This window comes from Ranitomeya variabilis, chromosome 5, assembly GCF_051348905.1.
Source record: "Ranitomeya variabilis isolate aRanVar5 chromosome 5, aRanVar5.hap1, whole genome shotgun sequence".
In the NCBI taxonomy this organism is placed as follows: Eukaryota; Metazoa; Chordata; class Amphibia; order Anura; family Dendrobatidae; genus Ranitomeya; species Ranitomeya variabilis.
This window is the reverse complement of record NC_135236.1, coordinates 272,103,836-272,129,303: the sequence shown is the minus strand read 5'-3', so window position 1 is coordinate 272,129,303 and position 25,468 is coordinate 272,103,836. Positions and strand designations below refer to the sequence as shown.

Below are 25,468 nucleotides of genomic sequence, written 5' to 3'. Positions count from 1 at the left end.
CCAGCTGTCAATTGTTCCTGCTTGGAGCCACTGCTCTTTTGGATTTCCCTGACACTCTGTCCAGTTCAGCAAAGATAAGTCCTTGCTTGTCCTTTTGCAGTCCATTTGTTGTGGACTTTATTGTTCAGCACTTCTATGTTTTGCTCATTTGTCCAGCTTATCAGTATGGATCTATTTAGCTAAGCTGGAAGCTCTGGGCTGCAGATTTTGCCCTCCACACCTTTAGTCAGGTGTGGAGATTTTTGCATATCTCTGCGGTGGACTTTTTTTTAGTTTTTATTACTGACCGCACAGTGTTCTTTCCTTACTATGTATATAGCTAGAAGTGGCCTCCTTTGCTAAATCTTGTTTCATACTACGTATGTCATTTCCTTCTCCTCTCACAGTCAATATTTGTGGGGGGCTATCCTATCCTTTGGGGATTTTCTCTGAGGCAAGATAGCTTTCCTGTTTCTACCTTTAGGGGTAGCTAGTTCTCCGGCTGTGACGAGGTGTCCAGGGAGTGAGAGGAACATCCCACGGCTACTTCTAGTGTTGTGTTAAGATCAGGAACTGCGGTCTGTATAGTTACCACCTGCTCAGAGCTAGTCGCATGTCGCTCCTAAATTACCAGTCCATAACAGTACAACTGGCCAAAAATGAGTTGAATGCATCTCAAAAGAAGAAAAAGAAAAAGAGTTCTGAGCCACTTTTTTTTTCTTTAGTCTGTTTTGTCTTTTTCCTTCCTCTTAATCTCTGACTGGATTTGGGTGCGGACATGGATGTTCAGGGTCCGTTTTCTCGTGCGGATCAGCTTGCTGCAAGAGTTCAGAGTATCCAAGATTATGTTGTTCAGACTCCAGCCTTAGAGCCTAGAATTCCTACTCCAGATTTGTTTTACGGGGGTAGATCTAAGTTTTTGAACTTTAAAAATAACTGCAAATTGTTTTTTACTCTGAAACCCCGTTGCTCTGGTGACCCCACTCAGCAAGTTAAAATAGTTATTTCTCTGCTGCGTGGTGACCCTCAGGACTGGGCATTCTCCCTTGAGTCAAGGGATCCGGCATTGCTTAACCCCTTAAGCCCGTATGACGTACTATACCGTCGAGGTGGGGTGGGCCTTAATTCCCGGTGACGGGATAGTACGTCATACGCGATCGGCCGCGATCACGGGGGGAGCGCGGCCGATCGCGGCCGGGTGTCGGCTGCATATCGCAGCTGACATCCGGCACTATGTGCCAGGAGCGGTCACGGACCGCCCCCGGCACATTAACCCCCGGCACACCGCGATCAAACATGATCGCGGTGTGCCGGCGGTACAGGGAAGCATCGCGCAGGGAGGGGGCTCCCTGCGTGCTTCCCTGAGACGATCGGTACAAGGTGATGTACTCACCTCGTACCGAACGTCTTCTCCCTGCAGGCCCCGGATCCAAAATGGCCGAGGGGCTGTATCCGGGTCCTGCAGGGAGCACTTCCGGGTCGGAGCAGGCTGCAGATGAAAGCTGCAGCCTGCTCCGATGAAAGTATGATCGCGGATCTGATAGAGTGCTGTGCACACTATCAGATCTGCGATCTGTGATGTCCCCCCTGGGACAAAGTAAAAAAGTAAAAAAAAAAATTTCCACATGTGTAAAAAAAAAAAAAAAAAATTCCTAAATAAATAATAAAAAAAAAAATATTATTCCCATAAATACATTTCTTTATCTAAAAAAAACAAACAAAAACAATAAAAGTACACATATTTAGTATCGCCGCGTCCGTAACGACCCAACCTATAAAACTGGCCCACTAGTTAACCCCTTCAGTAAACACCGTAAGAAAAAAAAAAAAAAACGAGGCAAAAAACAACGCTTTATTATCATACCGCCGAACAAAAAGTGGAATAACACGCGATCAAAAAGACGGATATAAATAACCATGTTACCGCTGAAAACGTCATCTTGTCCCGCAAAAAACGAGCCGCCATACAGCATCATCAGCAAAAAAATAAAAAAGTTATAGTCCTCAGAATAAAGCGATGCCAAAATAATTATTTTTTCTATAAAATAGTTTTTATCGTATAAAAGCGTCAAAACATAAAAAAATGATATAAATGAGGTATCGCTGTAATCGTACTGACCCGACGAATAAAACTGCTTTATCAATTTTACCAAGCGCAGAACGGTATAAACGCCTCTCCCAAAAGAAATTCATGAATAGCTGGTTTTTGGTTATTCTGCCTCACAAAAATCGGAATAAAAAGTGATAAAAAATGGTCACGTGTCCGAAAATGTTACCAATAAAAACGTCAACTCGTCCCGCAAAAAACAAGACCTCACATGACTCTGTGGACCAAAATGTGGAAAAATTATAGGTCTCAAAATATGGAGACGCAAAAACTTTTTTGCTATAAAAAGCGTCTTTTAGTCTGGTTTCACACTTGCGTTTTTATCTGCATGCGTTTTTTTAAAAAACCGCATGTGTGAAAAAATGCATGTAAACGCGGTAAAACGCATGCGTTTTTATAGAAAAACACAAGAAAACAAGAAAAAAACAAAAAACCCTAACCCTACCCCTAACCCTACCCCTAACCTGAAATACGTGGCACTGAAATATACGTTTATATACGTATATACGTATATAAGTGCCACGATATTTCAGTGGCCACGTATTTAAGTGCCACGTATTTAAGTGCCACGTATTTAAGTGCCACGTATTTCAGTGCCACGTATTTCAGTGCCACGTATTTCAGTGCCACGTATTTCAGTGCCACATATTTCAGTGCCACGTATTTACGTGCCACGTATTTTTCAGTGCCTGAAATACGTGGCACTGAAATACGTGGCACTGAAATATCGTGGCACTGAAATATCGTGGCACTGAAATATCGTGGCACTGAAGTATTTACGTGCCACGTATTTTTCAGTGCCTGAAATACGTGGCACTGAAATACGTGGCACTGAAATACGTGGCACTGAAATATCGTGGCACTGAAATATCGTGGCACTGAAATACGTGGCACTTAAATACGTGGCACTTAAATACGTGGCACTTAAATACGTGGCTCTTAAATACGTGGCACTTAAATACGTGGCTCTTACATACGTGGCACTTATATACGTGGCACTTATGACTGTCAGAAAATGTTCAGTAAACGGTTAGGGGTGAGGTTAGGGGTAGGGTTTCAGGTAGAATTGGGGAGTTTCCACTGTTCAGGCACATCAGGGGCTCTCCAAACGCGACATGGCGTCCAATCTCAATTCCAGCCAATTCTGCGTTGAAAAAGTAAAACAGTGCTCCTTCCCTTCCGAGCTCTCCCGTGCGTCCAAAAAGGGGTTTACCCCAACATATGGGGTATCAGCGTACTAGGGACAAATTGAACAACAACTTCTGGGGTCCAAGTTCTCTTGTTATCCTTGGGAAAATAAAAATTTGGGGGGCTAAAAATCATTTTTGTGGGAAAAAAAATATGTTTTATTTTCACGGCTCTGCGTTGTAAACTGTAGTGAAACACTTGGGGGTTCAAAGTTCTCACAACACATCTAGATAAGTTCCATGGGAGGTCTAGTTTCCAATATGGGGTCACTTGTGGGGGGTTTGTACTGTTTGGGTACATCAGGGGCTCTGCAAATGCAACGTGACGCCTGCAGACCAATCCATTTAAGTCTGCATTCCAAATGGCGCTCCTTCCCTTCCGAGCTCTGTCATGCGCCCAAACAGTGGTTCCCCCCCACATAGGGGGTATCAGCGTACTCAGGACAAATTGGACAACAACTTTTAGGGTCCAATTTATCCTGATACCCTTGTGAAAATACAAAACTGGGGGCTAAATTTCATTTTTGTGAAAAAAAAAAAAATTATTTTCACGGCTCTGCGTTATAAACTGTAGTGAAACACTTGGGGGTTCAAAGTTCTCACAACACATCTAGATAAGTTCCTTGGGGGGTCTAGTTTCCAATATGGGGTCACTTGTGGGGGGTTTGTACTGTTTGGGTACATCAGGGGCTCTGCAAATGCAACGTGACGCCTGCAGACCAATCCATTTAAGTCTGCATTCCAAATGGCGCTCCTTCCCTTCCGAGCTCTGTCATGCGCCCAAACAGTGGTCCCCCCCCACAAATGGGGTATCAGCGTACTCCAGACAAATTGGACAACAACTTTTGGGGTCCAATTTATCCTGATACCCTTGTGAAAATACAAAACTGGGGGCTAAAAAATCATTTTTGTGAAAAAAAAAATAATTTTTATTTTCACGGCTCTGCGTTATAAACTGTAGTGAAACATTGGGGGTTCAAAGCTCTCAAAACACATCTAGATAAGTTCCTTAGGGGGTCTACTTTCCAAAATGGTGTCACTTGTGGGGGGGTTTAATGTTTAGGCACATCAGGGGCTCTCCAAACGCAACATGGCATCCCATCTTAATTCCAGTCAATTTTGCATTGAAAAGTAAAATAGCGCTTCTTCCCTTCTGAGCTCTGCTATGCGCCCAAACAATGGTTTACACCCACATATGGGGTATCGTCGTACTCAGGACAAATTGCACAACAACTTTTGTGGTCTAATTTCTTCTCTTACCCTTGGGGAAATAAAAAAATGGGGGTGAAAAGATCATTTTTGTGAAAAAATATGATTTTTTATTTTTACGGCTCTGCATTATAAACTTCTGTAAAGCACTTGTTGGGTCAAAGTGCTCAACACACATCTAGATAAGTTCCTTAGGGGGTCTACTTTCCAAAATGGTGTCACTTGTTAGGGGTTTCAATGTTTAGGCACATCAAGGGCTCTCTAAATGCAACATGGCGTCCCATCTCAATTCCAGTCAATTTTGCATTGAAAAGTCAAATGGCGCTCCTTCCCTTCCGAGCTCTGCCCTGCGCCCAAACAATGGTTTACACCCACATATGGGGTATCAGCGTACTCAGGACAAATTGCACAACAATTTTTGGGGTCCAATTTCTTCTCTCACCCTTGGGAAAATAAAAAATTGGGGGTGAAAAGATCATTTTTGTGAAAAAATATGATTTTTTATTTTTACGGCTCTGCATTATAAACTTCTGTAAAGCACTTGTTGGGTCAAAGTGCTCACCACACATCTAGATAAGTTCCTTAGGGGGTCTACTTTCCAAAATGGTGTCACTTGTTAGGGGTTTCAATGTTTAGGCACATCAGGGGCTCTCCAAATGCAACATGGCGTCCCATCTCAATTCCAGTCAATTTTGCATTGAAAAGTCAAATGGCGCTCCTTTGCTTCCAAGCTCTGCCATGCGCCCAAACTGTGGTTTACCCCCACATATGGGGTATCAGCGTACTCAGGACAAATTGTACAACAACTTTTGGGGTCTATTTTTTCCTGTTACCCTTGGTAAAATAAAACAAATTGGAGCTGAAATAAATTTTGTGTGAAAAAAAGTTAAATGTTCATTTTTATTTAAACATTCCGAAAATTCCTGTGAAACACCTGAAGGGTTAATAAACTTCTTGAAAGTGGTTTTGAGTACCTTGAGGGGTGCAGTTTTTAGAATGGTGTCACACTTGGGTATTTTCTATCATATAGACCCGTCAAAATGACTTCAAATGAGATGTGGTCCCTAAAAAAAAATGGTGTTGTAAAAATGAGAAATTGCTGGTCAACTTTTAACCCTTATAACTCCGTCACAAAAAAAAAATTTTGGTTCCAAAATTGTGCTGATGTAAAGTAGACATGTGGGAAATGTTATTTATTAAGTATTTTGTGTGACATATGTCTGTGATTTAAGGGCATAAAAATTCAAAGTTGGAAAATTGCGAAATTTTCAAAATTTTCGCCAAATATTCGTTTTTTTCACAAATAAACGCAAGTTATATCGAAGAAATTTTACCACTAACATGAAGTACAATATGTCACGAGAAAACAATGTCAGAATCGCCAAGATCCGTTGAAGCGTTCCAGAGTTATAACCTCATAAAGGGACAGTGGTCAGAATTGTAAAAATTGGCCTGGTCATTAACGTGCAAACCACCCTCGGGGCTTAAGGGGTTAATGTAGATGCATTTTTTCAATCGCTTGGATTATTGTATGACAAACCTAACTCTGTAGAGCATGCTGAGAAAACACTGTTGGCCCTGTGTCAGGGTCAGGAAGCGGCAGAATTATACTGCCAGAAATTTAGAAAATGGTCTGTGCTCACTAAATGGAATGAGGACGCTCTGGCAGCAATTTTCAGAAAGGGTCTTTCTGAAGCCCTTAACCCCTTCACCCCCAAGGGTGGTTTGCACGTTAATGACCGGGCCAATTTTTACAATTCTGACCACTGTCCCTTTATGAGGTTATAACTCTGGAACGCTTCAACGGATCTTGGCGATTCAGACATAGTTTTCTCGTGACATATTGTACTTCATGATAGTGGTAAAATTTATTCGATATAACTTGCGTTTATTTGTGAAAAAAATGAATATTTGGCGAAAATTTTGAAAATTTTGCAATTTTCCAACTTTGAATTTTTATGCCCTTAAATCACAGACATATGTCACGCAAAATACTTAATAAGTAACATTTCCCATATGTCTACTTTACATCAGCACAATTTTGGAACCAAAATTTTTTTTTGTGACGGAGTTATAAGGGTTAAAAGTTGACCAGCAATTTCTCATTTTTACAACACCATTTTTTTTTAGGGACCACATCTCATTTGAAGTAATTTTGAGGGGTCTATATGATAGAAAATACCCAAGTGTGACACCATTCTAAAAACTGCACCCCTCAAGGTACTCAAAACCACTTTCAAAAAGTTTATTAACCCTTCAGGTGTTTCACAGGAATTTTTGGAATGTTTAAATAAAAATAAACATTTAACTTTTTTTCACACAAAATTTATTTCAGCTCCAATTTGTTTTATTTTACCAAGGGTAACAGGAGAAAATAGACCCCAAAATTTGTTGTACAATTTGTCCTGAGTACGCTGATACCCCATATGTGGGTGTAAACCATTGCTTGGGCGCAGGGCAGAGCTCGGAAGGGAAGGAGCGCCATTTGACTTTTCAATGCAAAATTGACTGGAATTGAGATGGGACGCCATGTTGCGTTTGGAGAGCCCCTGATGTGCCTAAACATTGAAACCCTGTACAAGTGACACCATTTTGGAAAGTAGACCCCTTAAGGAACTTATCTAGATGTGTGTTGAGCACTTTGACCCAACAAGTGCTTCACAGAAGTTTATAATGCAGAGCCGTAAAAATAAAAAATCATATTTTTTCACAAAAATGATCTTTTCGCCCCCATTTTTTTATTTCCCCAAGGGTAAGAGAAGAAATTAGACCACAAAAGTTGTTGTGCAATTTGTCCTGAGTACAACGATACCCCATATGTGGGGGTAAACCACTGTTTGGGCGCATAGCAGAGCTCGGAAGGGAAGGAGCGCTATTTTACTTTTCAATGCAAAATTGACTGGAATTAAGATGGGATGCCATGTTGCGTTTGGAGAGCCCCTGATGTGCCTAAACATTAAAAACCCCCACAAGTGACACCATTTTGGAAAGTAGACCCCCTAAGGAACTTATCTAGATGTGTTTTGAGAGCTTTGAACCCCCAAGTGTTTCACTACAGTTTATAACGCAGAGCCGTGAAAATAAAAATTCTTTTTTTTTTTTCAAAAAATTATTTTTAGCCCCCAGTTTTGTATTTTCACAAGGGTATCAGGATAAATTGGACCCCAAAAGTTGTTGTCCAGTTTGTCCTGAGTACGCTGATACCCCATATGTGGGGGGGGACCACTGTTTGGGCGCATGACAGAGCTCGGAAGGGAAGGAGCGCCATTTGGAATGCAGACTTAAATGGATTGGTCTGCAGGCGTCACGTTGCATTTGCAGAGCCCCTGATGTACCCAAACAGTACAAACCCCCGACAAGTGACCCCATATCGGAAACTAGACCCCCCAAGGAACTTATCTAGATGTGTTGTGAGAACTTTGAACCCCCAAGTGTTTCACTACAGTTTACAACGCAGAGCCGTGAAAATAAAAAATCCTTTTTTTCCCACAAAACTTATTTTTTGGCCCCCAGTTTTGTATTTTCCCAAGGTTAGCAGGAGAACTTGGACCCCAAAAGATGGTGTCCAATTTGTCCTGAGTACGCTGATACCCCATATGTTGGGGTAAACCCCTGTTTGGGCACACGGGAGAGCTCTGAAGGGAAGGAGCACTGTTTTCCTTTTTCAACGCAGAATTGGCTGGAATTCAGATCGGATGCCATGTCCCGTTTGGAGAGCCCCTGATGTGCCTAAACAGTGGAAACCCCCCAATTATAACTGAAACCCTAATCCAAACACACCCCTTACCCTAATCCCAACAGTAACCCTAACCACTCCTCTAACCCAGACACACCCAACCCTATTCCCAACCGTAAATGTAATCCAAACCCTATCTTTAGCCCCAACCCTAACTGTAGCCCCAACCCTAGCCCCAACCCTAGCCCGAGCAATAACCCTAGCCCTATCACTAGCCCTAACACTAGCCGTAACACTAGCCCCAACCCTAGCCCTAACCCTAACCCTAGCCCCAACCCTAGCCCCAACCCTAACCCTAGCCCTTGCCCTAACCCTAGCCCTAACCCTAGCTCTAACCCTAGCCCTAACTCTAGTCCTAACTCTAGTCCTAACTCTAGCCCTAACCCTAACCCTAATGGAAAAATGGAAATAAATACATTTTTTAATTTTTTAATTTTTCCCTAACTAAGGGGGTGATGAAGGGGGTTTTATTTACTTTTATAGCGGGTTTTTTAGCGGATTTTTATGATTGGCAGCCGTCACACACTGAAAGACGCTTTTCATTGCAAAAAATATTTTTTGCGTTACCACATTTTGAGAGCTGTAATTTTTCCATATTTGAGTCCACAGAGTCATGTGAGATCTTGTTTTTTGTGGGACGAGTTGACGTTTTTATTGGTAACATTTTCGGACACGTGACATTTTTTGATCGCTTTTTATTCCGATTTTTGTGAGGCAGAGTGATCAAAAACCAGCTATTCATGAATTTCTTTTGGGGGAGGCGTTTATACCGTTCCGCATTTGGTAAAATTGATAAAGCAGTTTTATTCGTCGGGTCAGTACGATTACAGCGATATCTCATTTATATCATTTTTTTATGTTTTGGCGCTTTTATACGATAAAAACTATTTTATAGAAAAAATAATTATTTTGGTATCGCTTTATTCTCAGGACTATAACTTTTTTATTTTTTTGCTGATGATGCTGTATGGCGGCTCGTTTTTTGCGGGACAAGATGACGTTTTCAGCGGTACCATGGTTATTTATATCAGTCTTTTTGATCGCGTGTTATTCCACTTTATGTTCGGCGGTATGATAATAAAGCGTTGTTTTTTGCCTCGTTTTTTTTTTTTTTTTTTCTTACGGTGTTTACTGAAGGGGTTAACTAGTGGGGCAGTTTTGTAGGTTGGGTCGTTACGGACGCGGCGATACTAAATATGTGTACTTTTATTGTTTTTTTTATTTTATTTAGCAAAAGAAATGTATTTATGGGAATAATATATATATATTTTTTCTTTATTTAGGATATTTTTTTTATTTATTTTTTTACACATGTGGGGAATTTTTTTTTAACTTTTTTACTTTGTCCCAGGGGGGGACATCACAGATCATTGATCTGGCAGTGTGCACAGCACTCTGCCAGATCTGCGATCTACTGTGCAGGGCTGCAGGCTTACCAAGTGTCTGCTCTGAGCAGACACTCGGTAAGCCACCTCCCTCCATGCAGGACCCGGATGCCGCGGCCATCTTGGATCCGGGACCTGCGGCGAGGAGGGAGGTAGGAGACCCTCGGAGCAACGCGATCACATCGCGTTGCTCCGGGGGTCTTAGGGAAGCCCGCAGGGAGCCCCCTCCCTGCGTGATGCTTCCCTATACCGCCGGTACACCGCGATCATGTTTGATCGCGGTGTGCCGGGGGCGGTCCGTGACCGCTCCTGGCACATAGTGCCGGATGTCAGCTGCGATATGCAGCTGACACCCTGCCGCGATCGGCCGCGCTCCCCCCGTGAGCGCCGCTGATCGGTGATGACGTACTATCCCGTCGGTGGTCATACGGGCCCACCCCACCTCGACGGGATAGTACGTCAGATGTCAGGAAGGGGTTAAAGATGTTATGGTGGGGTTCCCCACGCCTGTTGGTCTGAGCGAATCTATGTCTCTAGCCATTCAGATCGATCGGCGCCTGCGTGAGCCCAAAGTGGTGCACCATATGGCAGCATCCTCTGAACGGAGTCCTGAGCCTATGCAATGTGATAGGATTCTGACTAGAGCGGAATAGAGGGGATACAGACGTCAGAATGGGCTGTGTTTTTACTGTGGTGATTCAGCTCATACTATCTGATTGCCCTAAGCGTATTAAGAGGGTTGCTAAATCTGTTACCATTAGTACTGTACAGCCTATGTTTCTCCTGTCTGTGACCCTGATTTGCTCATTGTCATTTTTCTCTGTCATGGCATTTGTGGATTCAGGCGCTGCGGAACTTAATGGACTTAGAATTTGCCAGGCGCTGTGGTTTTTCTTTGCAACCTTTGCAGAGCCCTATTCCTTTGAGGGGTATTGATGCTACACCGTTGGCCAAGAATAAACCTCAGTATTGGACTCAGTTGACTATGTGCATGGCTCCAGCACATCAGGAAGATTGTCGTTTTCTGGTGTTGCATAATTTACATGATGTTGTTGTACTGGGTTTTCCATGGTTACAAGTACACAATCCAGTGTTGGATTGGAAATCGATGTCTGTGACTAGTTGGGGTTGTCAAGGGGTACATAGTGACGTTCCTTTAATGTCAATTTCCTCTTCCCCCTCTTCTGATGTTCCTGAATTTTTGTCAGATTTCCAGGATGCATTCGATGAGCCCAAGTCAAGTTCCCTTCCTCCACATAGGGACTGTGATTGTGCTATTGACTTGATTCCAGGCTCTAAGTTCCCTAAGGGCCGACTTTTCAATCTGTCTGTGCCAGAACATACCGCTATGCGGAGCTATGTTAAGGAGTCCTTGGAGAAGGGGCATATTCGTCCGTCTTCGTCACCATTGGGAGCGGGATTCTTTTTTGTTGCCAAGAAGGATGGCTCCTTGAGACCCTGTATTGATTATCGCCTTCTTAATAAGATCACGGTCAAATTCCAATACCCTTTACCTTTCCTCTCTGATTTGTTTGCTCGGATTAAGGGGGCTAGTTGGTTTACCAAGATTGACCTTCGAGGGGCATATAATCTTGTTCGTATTAAACAGGGTGACGAATGGAAAACTGCATTTAATACGCCCAAAGGCCATTTTGAATACCTGGTGATGCCTTTCGGGCTTTCTAATGCTCCTTCTGTATTTCAGTCCTTCATGCATGACATTTTCCGCAATTATCTTGATAAATTCTTGATTGTGTATTTGGATGATATTTTGATTTTTTCCAATGATTGGGAGTCTCATGTGAAGCAGGTCAAGATGGTATTCCAGATCCTTCGTGATAATGCTCTATTTGTGAAGGGGTCTAAGTGCCTATTTGGAGTTCAGAAGGTCTCTTTTTTGGGGTTTATTTTTTCTCCTTCGTCTATAGCAATGGATCCTGTTAAGGTCCAAGCCATTCATGACTGGATTCAACCCACATCTGTGAAGAGCCTTCAGAAATTTTTGGGCTTTGCTAATTTTTATTGCCGTTTCATTGCCAACTTCTCTAGTGTGGTTAAGCCCCTGACCGATTTGACGAAGAAAGGCGCTGATGTTACAAATTGGTCCTCTGAGGCTGTTGAGGCCTTTCAGGAGCTTAAGCGCCGATTTACTTCTGCCCCTGTCTTGCGTCAGCCGGATGTGTCTCTTCCTTTTCAGGTTGAGGTTTACGCTTCTGAGATTGGGGCAGGGGCCGTTTTGTCACAGAGGAATTCTGATGGTTCCTTGATGAAACCATGTGCCTTCTTTTCCCGATAGTTTTCGCCTGCGGAACGCAATTATGATGTCGGCAATCGGGAGTTGTTGGCTATGAAGTGGGCATTTGAGGAGTGGCAACATTGGCTTGAGGGGGCCAAGCACCGTATTGTGGTCTTGACCGATCATAAGAATCTGATTTACCTCGAGTCGGCCAAGCGGCTGAACCCTAGACAGGCTCGATGGTCCCTGTTTTTCTCCCGTTTCGATTTTGTGGTTTCATATCTTCCGGGATCTAAGAATGTTAAAGCGGATGCCCTCTCTAGGAGTTTTTTGCCTGATTCTCCTGGAGTTCTTGAGCCGGTTGGCATTCTTAGGGAAGGGGTGATTCTTTCTGCCATCTCCCCTGATTTACGGCGGGTGCTTCAGGAATTTCAGGCTGATAAACCTGACCGCTGTCCTGTGGGGAAGCTGTTTGTTCCTGATAGATGGACAAGTAAGGTAATTTCTGAGGTCCATTGTTTGGTGTTGGCCGGTCATCCTGGGATTTTTGGTACCAGACATTTGGTGGCTAGGTCCTTTTGGTGGCCTTCCTTGTCGCGGGATGTGCGTTCTTTTGTGCAGTCCTGTGGGACTTGTGCCCGGGCTAAGCCTTGCTGTTCCCACGCTAGTGGGTTGCTTTTGCCTTTGCCTGTCCCTGAGAGGCCCTGAATGCATATTTCCATGGATTTTATTTCGGATCTTCCTGTGTCCCAGAGGATGTCTGTTATCTGGGTGGTTTGTGACCGGTTCTCTAAAATGGTCCATTTGGTACATTTGCCTAAATTGCCTTCCTCCTCTGATTTGGTTCCATTGTTTTTTCAGCATGTGGTTCGTTTGCATGGCATTCCGGAAAATATTGTGTCTGACAGAGGTTCCCAGTTTGTTTCCAGGTTTTGGCGGGCCTTTTGTGCTAGGATGGGCATTAATTTGTCTTTTTCTTCGGCGTTCCATCCTCAGACAAATGGCCAAACTGAGCGAACTAATCAAACCTTGGAAACCTATTTGAGATGCTTTGTGTCTGCTAATCAGGATGATTGGGTGGCTTTCTTGCCGTTGGCCGAGTTTGCCCTTAATAATCAGGCCAGTTCGGCTACTTTGGTTTCGCCTTTTTTTTTGTAATTTTGGTTTCCATCCTCGTTTTTCTTCAGGGCAGGTTGAGCCTTCTGATTGTCCTGGTGTAGATTCTGTGATGGACAGGTTACAGCAGATTTGGACTCATGTGGTAGACAATTTGACGTTGTCTCAGGAAAAGGCTCAGCGTTTTGCTAACCGCCGTCGGTGTGTTGGTCCTCGGCTTCGTGTGGGGGATTTAGTCTGGTTATCTTCTCGTCATGTTCCTATGAAGGTTTCTTCCCCTAAGTTCAAGCCTCGGTTTGTTGGTCCTTATAAGATCTCTGAGATTATCAATCCAGTGTCTTTTCGCTTGGCCCTTCCAGCCTCTTTTGCCATCCACAATGTTTTCCATAGATCTTTGTTGCGGAGATATGTGGTGCCCGTTGTTCCCTCTGTTGATCCTCCTGCCCCGGTGTTGGTTGAGGGGGAGTTGGAATATGTGGTTGAGAAAATTTTGGATTCTCGTTTTTCGAGGCGGAGGCTTCAGTATCTTGTTAAGTGGAAGGGTTATGGCCAGGAGGATAATTCTTGGGTGGTTGCCTCCGATGTCCATGCTGCCGATTTGGTTCGTGCTTTTCACTTGGCTCGTCCTGATCGGCCTGGGGGCTCTGGTGAGGGTTCGGTGACCCCTCCTCAAGGGGGGGTACTGTTGTGAATTCCGCTCTTGGGCTCCCTCCGGTGGTTGTGAGTAGCACTTTTGTGAGTTCTGCTCTTGGGCTCCCTCCCGTGGTTTTGAGTGTTATAGCTGCTTCTTGGATTTAGCATTAGCAGCTGCTTCCACTGATCATCTTTCTGGCTCTGCTATTTTAGTCTGGCCTTAGCCCTCAATCAATGCCAGTTGTCAATTGTTCCTGCTTGGAGCCACTGCTCTTTTGGATTTCCCTGACACTCTGTCCAGTTCAGCAAAGATAAGTCCTTGCTTGTCCTTTTGCAGTCCATTTGTTGTGGACTTTATTGTTCAGCACATTCTATGTTTTGCTCATTTGTCCAGCTTATCAGTATGGATCTATTTAGCTAAGCTGGAAGCTCTGGGCTGCAGATTTTGCCCTCCACACCTTTAGTCAGGTGCGGAGATTTTTGCATATCTCTGCGGTGGACTTTTTCTAGTTTTTATTACTGACCGCACAGTGTTCTTTCCTTACTATGTATATAGTTAGAAGTGGCCTCCTTTGCTAAATCTTGTTTCATACTACGTATGTCATTTCCTTCTCCTCTCACAGTCAATATTTGTGGGGGCTATCCTATCCTTTGGGGATTTTCTCTGAGGCAAGATAGCTTTCCTGTTTCTACCTTTAGGGGTAGCTAGTTCTCCGGCTGTGACGAGGTGTCCAGGGAGTGAGAGGAACATCCCACGGCTACTTCTAGTGTTGTGTTAAGATCAGGAACTGCGGTCTGTATAGTTACCACCTGCTCAGAGCTAGTCGCATGTCGCTCCTAAATTACCAGTCCATAACACTTAGGGTTAGGGCTGGAACTAGAGTTAGGGTTGGAATTAGGGTTAGGGTTGGAATTAGGGTTATGATTAGGGTTAGGGGAGTGTTGAGGTTAGGGTTATGGTTAGAGATGGGATTAGGGTTGGTTGTGTGTTGGGGTTAGGGTTGTGGTTAGGGTTAGGATTAGCGTTAGGGGTGTGTTGGGGTTAGGGTTGTGATTACAGTTATGGTCAGAGTTGGGATTAGGTTAAGGGTGTGTTGGGGTTAGTGTTGAAGTTAGAATTGAGGGGATTTTACTGTTTAGGCACATCAGGGGGTCTCCAATCACGACATGGTGCCACCATTGATTCCAGCCAATCTTGCATTCAAAAAGTCAAATGGTGCTCCCGCCCTTCCGAGCCCTGACGTGCGTCCAGTGGTTTACCCAAACATATGGGGTATCGGCGTACTTAGGAAAAATTGTACAACAATTTTGGGTGTCTAATTTCTCCTGTTACCCTTGGAAAAATAAAAAATTGGGGGCTAAAAAATTATTTTTGCGGGGAAAAAAATGATTTTTTATTTTCACGGCTCCGCGTTATAAAATTCTGTGAAGCACTTGGGAGTTCAAAGTGCTCACCACACATCTAGATAAGTTCCTTGGGGGGGTCTAGTTTCCAAAATGGGGTCACTTGTGGTGGGTTTCTACTGTTTTGGTACATCAGGGGTTCTGCAAACTCAACGTGACGCCCTGCAGACCATTCCATCAAAGTCTGCATTTCAAAACGTCACTACTTCCTTTCCGAGCCCCGACGTGTGCCCAAACAGTGGTTTACCCCTACATATGGGGTATCAGCGTACTCAGGACAAACTGGACAACAACTATTGGGGTTCAGTTTCTCCTGTTACCCTTGTGAAAATAAAAAATTGCGGCTAAAAAATCATTTTTGAGGAAAAAAATGATTTTTTATTTTCACGGCTCTGCGTTATAAACTTCGGTGAAGCACTTGGGGGTAAAAAGTGCTCAACACACATCTACATAAGTTCCTTGGGGGGTCTAGTTTACAAAAGGGTCACTTGTGGGGGTTTCTACTGTTTAGGTACATCAGGGGCTCTGCAAACGCAACGTGACGCTCGCAGACCATTCCATCAAAGTCTGCATTTCAAAACATCACTACTTCCTTTCCGAGCCCCGACGTGTGCCCAAACAGTGGTTTACCCCCACATATGGGATATCAGCGTACTCAGGACAAACGGGACAACAACTATTGTGGTTCAGTTTCCTCTGTTACCCTTGTGAAAATAAAAAATTGCGGGCTAAAAAGATCATTTTTGAGGAAAAAAATGATTTTTTATTTTCACGGCTCTGCGTTATAAACTTTTGAGAAGCACTTGCGGGTTCTAAGTGCTCACCACCCATCTAGATAAGTTCCTTGGGGGGTCTATCTTCCAAAATGGGGTCACTTGTGAGGGAGCTCCAATCTTTATCAAATTTATGCGTAAATATATTGAAGGGATTTACTCGTATTTAGCTCACAGAAAATTTCCCTTTATCTTAAAAAGTTCAAACCTTTATTATATCTTAGTTAAAAAACCTTAATACATACTGTACAATAATTATACATCACACCAACACCACAAAAAGAAAGAAAAAGATAACCAGGGGTGGGTGTCTACCCCTAAACTGGCCTATCTCAACCTACCTACTTGCGGAGGTTGGCACCCTAGACCTGCGCAGTGGCGCCCCCGCTCCTCGATGGCTGACCCTGCTATCCCTGTTGGGCCCTGTGGTGGCAGGGAGTGAGGAAGATGATGAATAGGCAGGTGAGAAAGAAAAGGAGATGTGTGTGCAGTGTTATGATTTACTGAGACGGTTCTCCTTGGCTTGTTATAGCTAGGTAGATGCTCTGGTAATGTTGACAGAAAGCTACAGTTCACTATGCCTATCTGCAACTGTCTTAAGTTGTATTATAACCGCATTCAACTATTTGAGTATATCTGTAATTTATACTATTTTAGCTAGCTAGATGTCATAGTGTAATAGATGATAACTTTCAAATACTCAATTATTCATACTCTCACCAAGCTAGATATAAACCATGTGTATATAGTCTATAGCATAAAGAAAACACTGCACACTAACCTATCCCTCTATATACTCAAAATATGGGAAATATAGCCCCCTCTTAAATGGCACATATGTGGACACAAGCCAGATAATGCTAGAGTACTTAGTGTCCTAGATTTGGTTTACCCACCACCAGTTGACTATGGCATAAACCAATAATAATTTGAAGCTTAAAGAGGACTATTGCCCAGATATAGGCCAGAGAATAAATCATAAGTCAAACAACCCAAAAAACCAACACCTAAAAGCAATAAAATATCACATGAGTCAAATGACGACTCCTAGTATATATAGCCATTCGGCCGTGCATAAGATTAAATTGTTTGAGTCAGATGCTGACTCCCAAATCATGCAGGCCCATTAATTCTTGTACCAGGTTACAATATTCTCGACGCGTTTCCCCTCTGCCGAGGTTCATCAGGAGGAAGATATAAACCAGAGTACTTATCTCATTGTAGCATGTATACGCCCAAGGTGAGTGAGTTCGATGAGATCAAGTGGTCGGGACAATCTCCCATTTCAATGCGGTTTTTTAACTAAGATATAATAAAGGTTTGAACTTTTTAAGATAAAGGGAGCTCCAATCTTTAGGCACACAGGGGCTCTCCAAACGCGACTTGGTGTCCGCTAAAGATTGGAGCCAATTTTTCATTCAAAAAGTCAAATGGCGCTCCTTCCCTTCCGAGCCCTGTCGTGCGCCCAAACAGTGATTCCCCCCCACATATGGGGTATCGTCGTACTCAGGACAAATTATATAACAACTTTCAGGGTCTAGTTTCTCCTTTTACCCTTGGGAAAATAAAAAAATTATTGCTAAAAGTTAATTTTTGTGACTAAAAAGTTAAATGTTCATTTTTTCCTTCCATGTTGCTCCTGCTGCTGTGAAACACCTGAAGGGTTAATAAACTTCTTGAATGTGGTTTTGAGCACCTTGAGGGGTGCAGTTTTTAAAATGGTGTCACTTTTGGGTATTGTCAGCCATATAGACCCCTCAAACTGACTTCAAATGTGAGGTGGTCCCTAAAAAAAATGTTTTTGTACATTTTGTAGTAAAAATGAGAAATCGCTGGTCAAATTTTAACCCTTACAACTTCCTAGCAAAAAAAAATTTTGTTTCCAAAATTATGCTGATGTAAAGTAGAAATGTGGGAAATGTTATTTATTAACTAGTTTGTGTCACATAACTCTCTGGTTTAACAGAATAAAAATTCAAATTTGAAAATTGCTAAATTTTCACCAAATTTCCATTTTTTTCACAAATAAACGCAAAAATTATCGACCTAAATTTACCACTAACATGAAGCTCAATATGTCACGAAAAAACAATCTCAGAATCGCTAGGATCCGTTGAAGCGTTCTTGACTTATTACCTCATAAAGGGACACTGGTCAGAATTTCAAAAAATGGCCAGGTCATTAAGGTCAAAATAGGCTGGGTCATGAAGGGGTTAAAAATGATGGGATGCTTAATGTATGCGTTTTTTTTCGGCGGAAAACTGCCAAAAAAAACCGCTAAAAATCCTGAACGTGTGCACATAGCCTAAAGGTGCAAATAATAACAATGCCTTTACTTTAATTGGCAAAATACTGCTGACAGGTTCTCTTTAAACCAGATCTTGCCACAGAGTTTTCTCCTATCTCTAAATTTGTTGAGCTACTGTCTGAAGTATCATCAGACCTGTGGCAAATTAGATATCCAAGGGTTCAGCAATTTTCTAGCTATTTCAAATCTCATGAAACGCTATCGCATATACCGTAGATTTAGCTCTGGACACAGAACATATCCTTGCCCCTTGTAGAATCGGTGAATTACCTACCTATAGCCCTATCAGACTATTCACCTTTACTGACGAGCCAATGTATCCTCCGTAGACCGAAATTATCACTAACTTTATGTTTTATGAACGCCTTCTGGCTCTATATTATAGATGTTTAACTGTTTACATCCACTCTTCAACATTATTTCAATGAAAATATTAATTCTGTTCCACAATACATAATATGAGACACCATGAAGCCCTGCTTAAGGGGTGTACTGATACAAGCAATTAGCTGATCTAAGAATAAGTCAGGGCAGTTTGGGGAGTTCCTCCAAGACAGAGTTAAATCTTCGGAAGATAAATTTGTCTTTACAGGCAAAGTGGGGGACTTGTTGGCCTGCAAAGACAAGCGGCATACAACTCACATCTTAAAGAAAAGACTAAACATAAACATATGTTCTCTCATCAACGGTTCTTTGAGGAAGGCGACAACAACCCCCTCTTCTTACTCACCTCCTGTGCCGGCATCACATGTCACAACACCGCATGAGAGCGAGTGCCGACACAATGGGAACGACGCCGGAATGGGAGTATAGGTTTTATTATTTTATGAGGGCCAAGCATGGGGTATGAGAAGAGGTTGTCCTAGTAGTGGACATCCCCTTTAATCTTCAACTTCCAGTAGATAATGAGGCAAGAGTCATATGTTCACTCGATGCCACCAAAGCGTTTGACTCCACTGAGTGAGAATTCTTGCGGGAAGTGTTGTTAAAATTTGGCTTGGGTTTTAGGTTCACTCCATGGATAAAGTTGCTATATGGGGGACAGCCAGGTTAAGAGTAAATTGACAACTTTCCTATAACTTTGCCTTAAGAAGCACGAGGTAGGGTTGCTCCGTCTCCCCTACTGTTCATATTGGTCACTGAACCTCGATGTAATTATTAGGAGTCACCAGGTATAGAAAGTCTTCACAGAGGGAATTTAGAGGAGAAGGTGGCACGCTATGCTGATGATACTCTGTAGTTTCTGGAGGGAGCTTCCACCACTCTACCCATAGTGATGGATACTGTTGAGAGACTTGGGGAATATTTAGGCTTGCTGATTACAGAAGGGCAAATCGGCCTTGCTCCCATTTGATAATTCAGTTGTACAAGTGGTCTCTGAACTAACATATTAGCACAAGTAAATGTCTATGAAAGATTAAATCTTACCCCAAATCCTTACCAAGTTCAAACACCAGATGGGTACATGGTCTAAGCTATCATTGTCAGTGGTGGGGCACATCAACCTAATTAAAATTATTTAGATGCCTCAGTTGCTATAGGGTTTGCACAACTGCCCAATTTGATTACACCAGAGATATTTTTTCTTAAATTAACTGTCTGTTCAGGGAATTGATTTTGGGGAAAGTAGACTCCACAGATTAAGCTGAAAACTATACAAAGAAACAAAAGTGCAGGTGATTCAGCAGTCCCAAACCCGTGGGTCTACTACATGTCAGCTCAACTTCAACGTATTTGTGGCTGGGATGATCTCCTGGGGTGTGGGGGTGCATAGTGTCAACATCATATTCAGTCATCTAGGAAAAAGGTTCTAAGCCTCTTCTGACAAAACCCCAACTTTACTACTAATGCACTGGCTTTGGTGGAATGTGAATGTGAGAGAATTGCAGGGCCTGTATGGGATCACACAACTCACCTATGGGAACCTCGTGGCTCTGTAATTTATATAAACTAAAGGAGTTCAAATGCTGGAACCCAAGGGGGATGATTAGGTTTTCATATATTGTAATGGGCGACTCTATTAAGAATTTCTCTCAACTGCAATGAGAATTTGGAATACCGCACTCTGAATTTAATAAATACATCCAGATACGGCATGCATGTCAGGCAGAGGGGATCATTCATGATGGTTGTGTACTCAAGAACTTGATAATACACAGGATAACATCCTCACATGGCTCTGGTGGTCTGATCTCAAAATTATATAGCGCTCTACTGGACCTGGTTTTAGCTAAATATCAGATTCATTCAAAAGAAAAATGTCAGGATGTAGCTGGTCCCACAGAAGGCAAATTTTGGAGAGAGTTCCCCAACTGTCCCCAGGTGAATCCCACATATCTCGTGCACTGTACATATCGCGCCAGCCACACAGAACTCCTCAATTCTTATTTGACATAGAGCTTTGGTCAAATCCTTTATATGCTAGATGTAAAGTGCATTCAGGTAATCTACTGCATATGATGTGGCCCTGTCCCAATTTGGAATCCTTTTTCTCTTCCGAACTGTGAAATATCCTTTGTAACGGACATATCTTGTATTATGTGGAGGGCGGGCAGGGTTAGGGCATCTTTTTATGTACTGTTCTTCATTTTCAAATGTTTCAATAAAAAACACTTGATTGAAAAAATAAAAAAAATTAAACTCTGCTGCGGATATGTAAAAAGATTGCCTCCTACAGTCCAATGGTTTCTGGCAATTTCCCATTAGCAGTTTTGTATAACCCCCATGGTGCACTGAGATCAGAGCATTTAATGAGTCACTGAACAGAAATGCTGCAGCGCTTCTTACACAGGCCAAGGCAAGCAAGTTTGTTCCAATTCCTTCCCCCGCAATCAGTGCCATCATACCATACATTCCCTGACAATCTCTAGCGGCAGAGCCCGCAAGAAATATTCAGTGTTCGCATAAAATTTAAGGTCAAAATGTAAGCATCAGGAGGCGCTTCTAAAGAAACGGATTGTTTTACTCTCCCCAAAACATCCCAAGTCTTCATTTTGTTTCTCCTTTTGGAATATTTATGCTTAATTTAATATACATGTGTCATTTGATCCTATGTGATAAACATAAGGGGTTACACTGATGCCATAGCTTTGGTTTATAGTTACTCTTTTTGACACGCTTGTGCTTATTTTTCACTTATCTCCTAATAATAAATAACTTAGCTGTGGACATTTTTGTATAGCCTCATATCTCATTACTACATATTTTCTACATGATGGCTGAGTTATAAACAAGAGCTTCTACATTCTGATACTAATTTACCCTGACATGACATTGTATGTGGCCATGAGTATATTATTATTCATCTTGTAACATGTGTGTATGAATTTTCTGCTTTTTTTGCTCAAAGCTACACATATATGTTTTTTATATTTAAACCTGGTATAGATCATTATTTCATGTGTTCTTGTTCCTATGTGCAAGAATGTATACATTCTCACTAGGCTGTATTTACATTTTTTGCAGATATGACTTACATGGAATCTATATTATTCTTTGTATCTTGTCAATAATCACCAATTGCGTCATTTGTGGTTATTTCCCTCTTTTTATATGTAGATTTTCACAGTTTTTATGATTGTTTAAATAAAGTTTTGAAATTTTTATTGGCCTTATAGTTTATTGTTGGTACTTTGGTATTCACATTTTGTTTTTTTATCTATGGCCTGGGTTATGGGAGAGATAACTTAAGTGTATTTGAATTTGACTGGATAGGACAGAATCCAGCACACTGCATAGACATACTACATCTCCTGTACACAACCATCTATTCAGATGTCATATTTCTTCTAGTTATATGTGGGGTGCCCCAGGTTTGTCTTGCCCACTGGATCGCTCCATTCCTCTCCCCATTTTCCTCGCTCCCCAGAGTAAAAGCACACCACGTGCAGAATTATTAGGCAATTGAGTACTCTGACAATGTCATCATTTTTCAACATTCTTCTCCAACTCCAAGCTGCATAAACTTGATAGTTGGTCGGATTAAGCATATCAGGTGATGGGTATTTGTGTAATGAGGGAGGTGTGGCCCAATGATATCAACAGGATATCAAAAAAGTCTAAAACTTCACATTTTTTAGGATAAAAGCATTAAAAACTAGAGGAAACAAAGTCAGGGCAGTAGGTGTCCAGACAACTGGTGTACGCATTTTGAGCAAAACCCCTCACAGTCATGATTAAGACCTGCGTAGACCAGATGTCTGGATGCCTACTGCCATGCTTTGGTACAGTGGCTGCTGGATGAACACCCTTTTCTCCAACATATTCAAGGCAGAAACCGCCCTGGAGCGATCCGTGCACCGCGCCCTATGTGGCATTCCTCCTTCACAGGTAAGCTGAGGATTTCTCCTTTTCCTCCTTCCTCGCTTTATTTTGACCCTTTATCAAGATGTGCATAATTATTAGGCAGCTTATTTTTCTCAGGCAAAAATAGACATTTACCTGACCCTGAAAAGTAAAAAATTGTTAGAAGTCTTACGAGGGATGCAGCACTCCTGTAACTGTGACCACAGAATCAAAAATTTTATTGCAAATAGTCATTAGCATTCCAAATACGTGTGGAGGTAATAAGACCACATTAACAGCCAAAGATTTGAGAAGAATCAAACATGAAGCGACCAGGAACCCATTATCCTCTAGTGCTGTCATGTTCCAGAACTACAGTCAAATAAATAAGGCAGCACACTGCGGCGCTAAAACATGCAAACATGAAACATGAAAAATGAACTGCATTGCTGCACTAGAAATATGAAAAAATGAGAGCGTTTAGCGCATAAAATGGCCAATTTATGTGTACCTGGTAGCCACATTAGGGCATCTCTCGTATACCAGGTCCTACACTTTCCTTTCCTCGCTGAGACTAAACGTCTTCATCTGAATGGGTACCTGTGAAACCTCTTCTTAGGCCGGCGTCACACAGGCGTATTGCATCCGATGCGAGATCATCGGATGCGATATGCTAATGACCCTCGGCTCCTGCTCGCAGCAGAGCAGGAGCCGAGTGTCATGCGTCTGTGCTCCGATTCTCTCGCACAGGGAGGATCGGAGCACAGCTGCGGAGGAGGTGGAGAAATGAATTTCTCCATCTCCTCCATTGCTGGGGTCCGCTTATAACGCACATCACTCGGATGATATCCGAGTGGTGTGCGCTGTCTCACTCGCACCCATAGGTTTATATGGGTGCGAGTGAGCCGAGATTTTTCCTCGGTCCGAGACAATCGCAGCATGCTGCGATTGTCTCGGACCGAGGAAAACGGCCGACAAAAAGTCGGCTGGTGGGAGCTGCCCATAGCCTAACATTGGTCCGAGTGCAATGCGATTTTTTATCGCATTGCACTCGGCCGTTTAAAACGCCAGTGTGACGCCGGCCTTAGACTAAATTTCTCTCTCTCTGTGGAGGGGTAATGGACCTGCTGCGATTAAAACACCTGTGGCTAAGAGGCGGAGTGCTCGGTCAGAAGGCTAATGGATACAAATCTAAAAAACTGACCGTCACATCCAAACATGAACCAAGTGTGAACAGGTGCTGAACCTAGAGTCACCAACTCGCATACAGTCAAATAAATAAGGCAGCACACTGCGGCACAAAAACATGCAAACATGAACTGCATTACTGCACTAGAAATATGAAAAAATTAGAGCGTTTAGAGCATAAAATGGCTAATTTATGTGTACCTGGTAGCCACATTAGGGCACTGCTCCACCCGCGGCTGTTAAAGACACATGTGCGGGGAAAAATGTGAGCTCAACATGCAATGCAGGAGCATGACTTGATGCAAATATATGTTAAAGGTCGCAAAGGGGTCAAGACCAGACAACCCCTTTAAGGCTATACATCAAAATGCACAGGTCTACTGTTATCTTAGAGAGGATTTATACTTGATGGAGTCTCAATTGTATTTAATAAGTGACATTATCTCATGGCATACCTTTTCATTACTGGATCATTTTTCGAATCATTCACCAATTTATAATTGGTACAGTAGTACATTTATCCAATAAAATACTTACGTCAGATATAATGGGATGTGCCACTGCGTCTGGCTTAACTACAGCCAATGTGAGCTGAAGAGAACGAGTCCAGCGAAATGTGGACATGATCACCTACAGGAACAAGGTGTAGAGACACAACATCATATACAATGAAAAGCATAGAAAAATTACTACAGAGGTGACAAATCACATTATAAGTCAGTGGGCTCCGGGGAGTCAGTGGTGTCCATTCTGGGGCAGATGCAGCAGTGGATACAATCCCATGAAGTTGGAAGATAGCATTAAATGTATTAAATATGTTTGATGTCACCTACTGATCAATAACAAATAATGACAAAATGATATTCAGTATTTGTAGGTAATGGTAAGAGACCTTTTCCCACATTCGAACTTACATGTACAGTACAGACCAAAAGTTTGGATACACCTTCTCATTTAAAGATTTTTCTGTATTTTTATTACTATGACAATTGTAAATTCACACTGAAGGCATCAAAATTATGAATGTGGAATTATAAACCTAACAAAAAAGTGTGAAACAACTGAAAATATGTCTTATATTCTAGGTTCTTCAAAGTAGCCACCTTTTGCTTTGATGACTGCTTTGCACACTCTTGGTATTCTCTTGATGAGCTTCAAGAGGTAGTCACCGGGAATGGTCTTCCAACAATCTTGAAGGAGTTCCCAGAGATGCTCAGCACTTTTGGTCCTTTTGCCTTCACTCCGCGGTCCAGCTCACCCCAAACCATCTCGATTGGGTTCAGGTCTGGTGACTGGAGGCCAGGTCATCTGGCGTAGAACCCCATCACTCTCCTTCTTGGTCAAAAAGCCCTTACACAGCCTGGAGGTGTGTTTGGGGTCATTGTCCTGTTGAAAAATAAATGATGGTCCAACTAAACGCAAACCGGATGGAATAACAAGTCACTGCAAGATGCTGTGGTAGCCATGCTGGTTCAGTATGCCTTCAATTTTGAATAAATCCCCAACAGTGTCACCGGCAAAGCACCCCCACACCATCACACCTCCTCCTCCTCCATGCTTCACGGTGGGAACCAGGCATGTAGAGTCCATCCGTTAACCTTTTCAGCGTCGCACAAAGACACGGTGGTTGGAATCAAAGATCTCAAATTTGGACTCATCAGACCAAAGCACAGATTTCCACTGGTCTAATGTCCATTCCGTGTGTTCTTTAGCCCAAACAAGTCTCTTCTGCTTGTTGCCTGTCCTTGGCAGTGGTTTCCTAGCAGCTATTTTACCATGAAGGCCTGCTGCACAAAGTCACCTCTTAACAGTTGTTGTAGAGATGTGTCTGCTGCTAGAACTCTGTGTGGCATTGACCTGGTCTCTAATCTGAACTGCTGTTAACCTGCGATTTCTGAGGCTGGTGACTCGGATAAACTTATC

General features: G+C 42.6%; 1 protein-coding gene across 4 annotated transcripts in view; it reads right to left on the bottom strand.

Annotated features, from left to right (window-relative positions):
- NME6 (NME/NM23 nucleoside diphosphate kinase 6) overlaps nt 1-25,468 on the bottom strand; it is a 63,376-nt gene that overhangs the window by 10,378 nt on the left and 27,530 nt on the right. For all 4 annotated transcript variants that reach the window (XM_077264320.1, XM_077264316.1, XM_077264319.1 and 1 more), the window contains exon 2: nt 24,083-24,175. In XM_077264320.1, coding sequence (XP_077120435.1) covers nt 24,083-24,169 — 87 coding nt within the window. In that variant the 5' untranslated portion in view covers nt 24,170-24,175. The remainder of the gene's footprint in view (nt 1-24,082; nt 24,176-25,468) is intronic.